Raw genomic sequence first — 2,412 nt, 5'->3', positions numbered from 1 at the left:
GCATGATTCCTAAGGAAGAACATCAAGAAAACACATGTTTTGCATGGTTTTCCTTGAAAACCGAATTGAAGAGGGAGGGAGACAGCCATCTCACCTTATTTCCAGCCTTGATAAGTCACATGGTTATGTAGAGGAAGAAGAGAGGATCATTTTGGTGAAATCGGAGTTTTGATTTGAGTTTTGGTTCAGAAGAAATCAAGATTTGAAGATTAAGTGTTCATGAAGTTTTCTCTCTTTTTTCTCCTTTCAATTTCGGCCAAAATGATGAAATGATACAGCCTTGGAGGTCTTGGGGGTGTAAGGTGAGTTTTGATTGGTTGGCTTGGAGGTGGATTAAAATAATATTAAAATATCTCTGGTGTAGAACTACTAAAACTAGGTGTACCGGAACACTCATAAAAACATCTCTAAAAATTATTTTCTGAGCTACTAGCATAAATGACACTACTAACATATTTATTATGAGAATAGAACATGTATGATGAGGCCTTAGCATTGCTAAAGTCATCAGAGAGTGCTGGTGCTAAGCTGCACCAGTAAATTGTGAACCCGGTTAAACCGGTTTTCTGTTTTTAACTAAAACTGATCAGGTAACCTTATAATATCATTCAAGAGGCTTCTAATACTCATATAATGATGGTATTATCCTATTATCTCTCTTTTCTCATGAATCGAGTCCGGTTTGTCAAACTGAGACTATTTACGAAAAACCGAATCAAAACTCCTAACCGATACAGTTCAAAAACTAGGTTCTTCGCGACCGCGTTATCGAGCTTGTCTCGGAAAAGGTTCTAACTTAAAGATGAAATAATGACAAAGAGGATTGAGATACTTGATGATATATCAGAGGTTTTTCCCTTACTGATCTTCCGGAGAAATTCATACTTTCAGAAAAAATCTCGCGTACTCGAAAATCGGGGTTGTTACATTCTACCCTCCTAAAAGAAAATTTCGCCCTCAAAATTTAACATGCGCATAAGAAGTTATAGTATTATCTAGAAAAACCATAGTGTGGTACCCACCTCGAGTGGAAGAATTATATGCATTTGTGTTGCCAGCAGTTACGGTAAAAATCCTTCCTTGTTGTTTTGGCCTTGCTGGTTCTCGAACAAACCTCCTTGGGCAAATCCTAGCTATGTGTCCAGGTTCTCCGTAAGCATAACAATGGTTTGTCCCATACTGACATGGTATGTTACCATGATCTTTCCCACACCTTGAACATACTGAAATATCCTGAATTTCCTGAGGTTGACCTCCTTCTTCTTCTCCCAGATTATTGTTGTCGTATTTGCCATTGTTACGAGCGAGAAAGTTACCATTTCGTTGATTCCTATTTTGGCTATGGAACTGACCACTGAACTTAAAGTTACGACCTTGAGGGGCTAGATCTTGAATAAAGTCTCTTCCTGAGGTTTCCTTACGATCTGCTCGAGCTATCGCCACCTTTTTCGAACATTCTTCCACTAGTTTACTTTTATTCACCAGTTCAGCAAAATTTCTTATCTCTAATGGAACTACTAAACACATCAGATCCTCACGAAGGCCCCCTTCGAACTTCAAACACTTCCATTCTTCAAAGTCAGCAGGATTCCCTTGGCAGATCTTGGAGAAACGGCACAAGTCATCAAACTTACGGGCATATTCTGCAACAGTTGTGTTACCCAGTTTCAGCTGCATAAGTTCCATCTCCTTAGCGTCACGAGCTGCCCTCAGAAAATACTTCTTATAAAATTCATCCTTAAAAGTGTTCCAAGGAATATCGCCTTCATCTTGTTGTAACAGTCGCTGTATCCCCTGCCACCAATGCTCAGCTTCTCCTTCCAGCATATAAGTAGCAAACTCCACGTGTTGGCCTTCCAGAACATGCTGCGCTCGCAGTGATCGTTCAATAGCTCGAAACCAGTTGTCAGCATCAGTCGCAACGAGTGTACCTTTAAACTTAGGCGGTTTAACCTTCAGAAAAGTCGCAAGGGTCATAGGTCTTTCAAGATGCCCCAAGTTATTCTCATCATTCCCACTATCTTCTCCATGTTCATTCTCATTCCCGTTTCTCACCCCAAGACGTTCAATAACCCTAGCCACTGCTACTGCAGCCTCACGCACTGCCTCAGCTACAACGTTCATGGTAGTCATAAACGTTTCCTGTTCTCTCTTTCGGTTATCACTAGGGGTTCCTTCCCGCGCACTCCGTCTCCGTGGTCTCATTGTAGTCCTGTTCACACCAAACAATCGTTATTAAGGTGATCAGTCTTAACACTTCAAGTCAAGTGTGAACATTCCCCGAATGAAAATACAGAGACAATCATGCAACACATATCACATAGATATCCTATAAGCATGAGACACACAACAGAGTATGCAATGAAGCATAGTCAGTCCACTCCCCAGGCTCTACTGGGAACGAACTGCTCT

General features: G+C 40.9%; 1 protein-coding gene across 1 annotated transcript in view; it reads right to left on the bottom strand.

Moving 5' to 3' along the window:
• LOC107607404 overlaps window positions 1–2,205 on the bottom strand; it is a 29,467-nt gene extending 27,262 nt beyond the window's left edge. The window contains exons 1-2 of the mRNA XM_016309367.1: window positions 2,056–2,205; window positions 1,023–1,794 (exon numbers count right to left, since the gene is read on the bottom strand). Coding sequence (XP_016164853.1) covers window positions 1,023–1,794; window positions 2,056–2,205 — 922 coding nt within the window. The remainder of the gene's footprint in view (window positions 1–1,022; window positions 1,795–2,055) is intronic.

Source organism: Arachis ipaensis, chromosome B07 (genome assembly GCF_000816755.2).
Source record: "Arachis ipaensis cultivar K30076 chromosome B07, Araip1.1, whole genome shotgun sequence".
Taxonomy (NCBI): domain Eukaryota; kingdom Viridiplantae; phylum Streptophyta; class Magnoliopsida; order Fabales; family Fabaceae; genus Arachis; species Arachis ipaensis.
The sequence above is the reverse complement of the archived record's forward strand: the minus strand, read 5'-3'. Positions and strand labels throughout refer to the sequence as shown.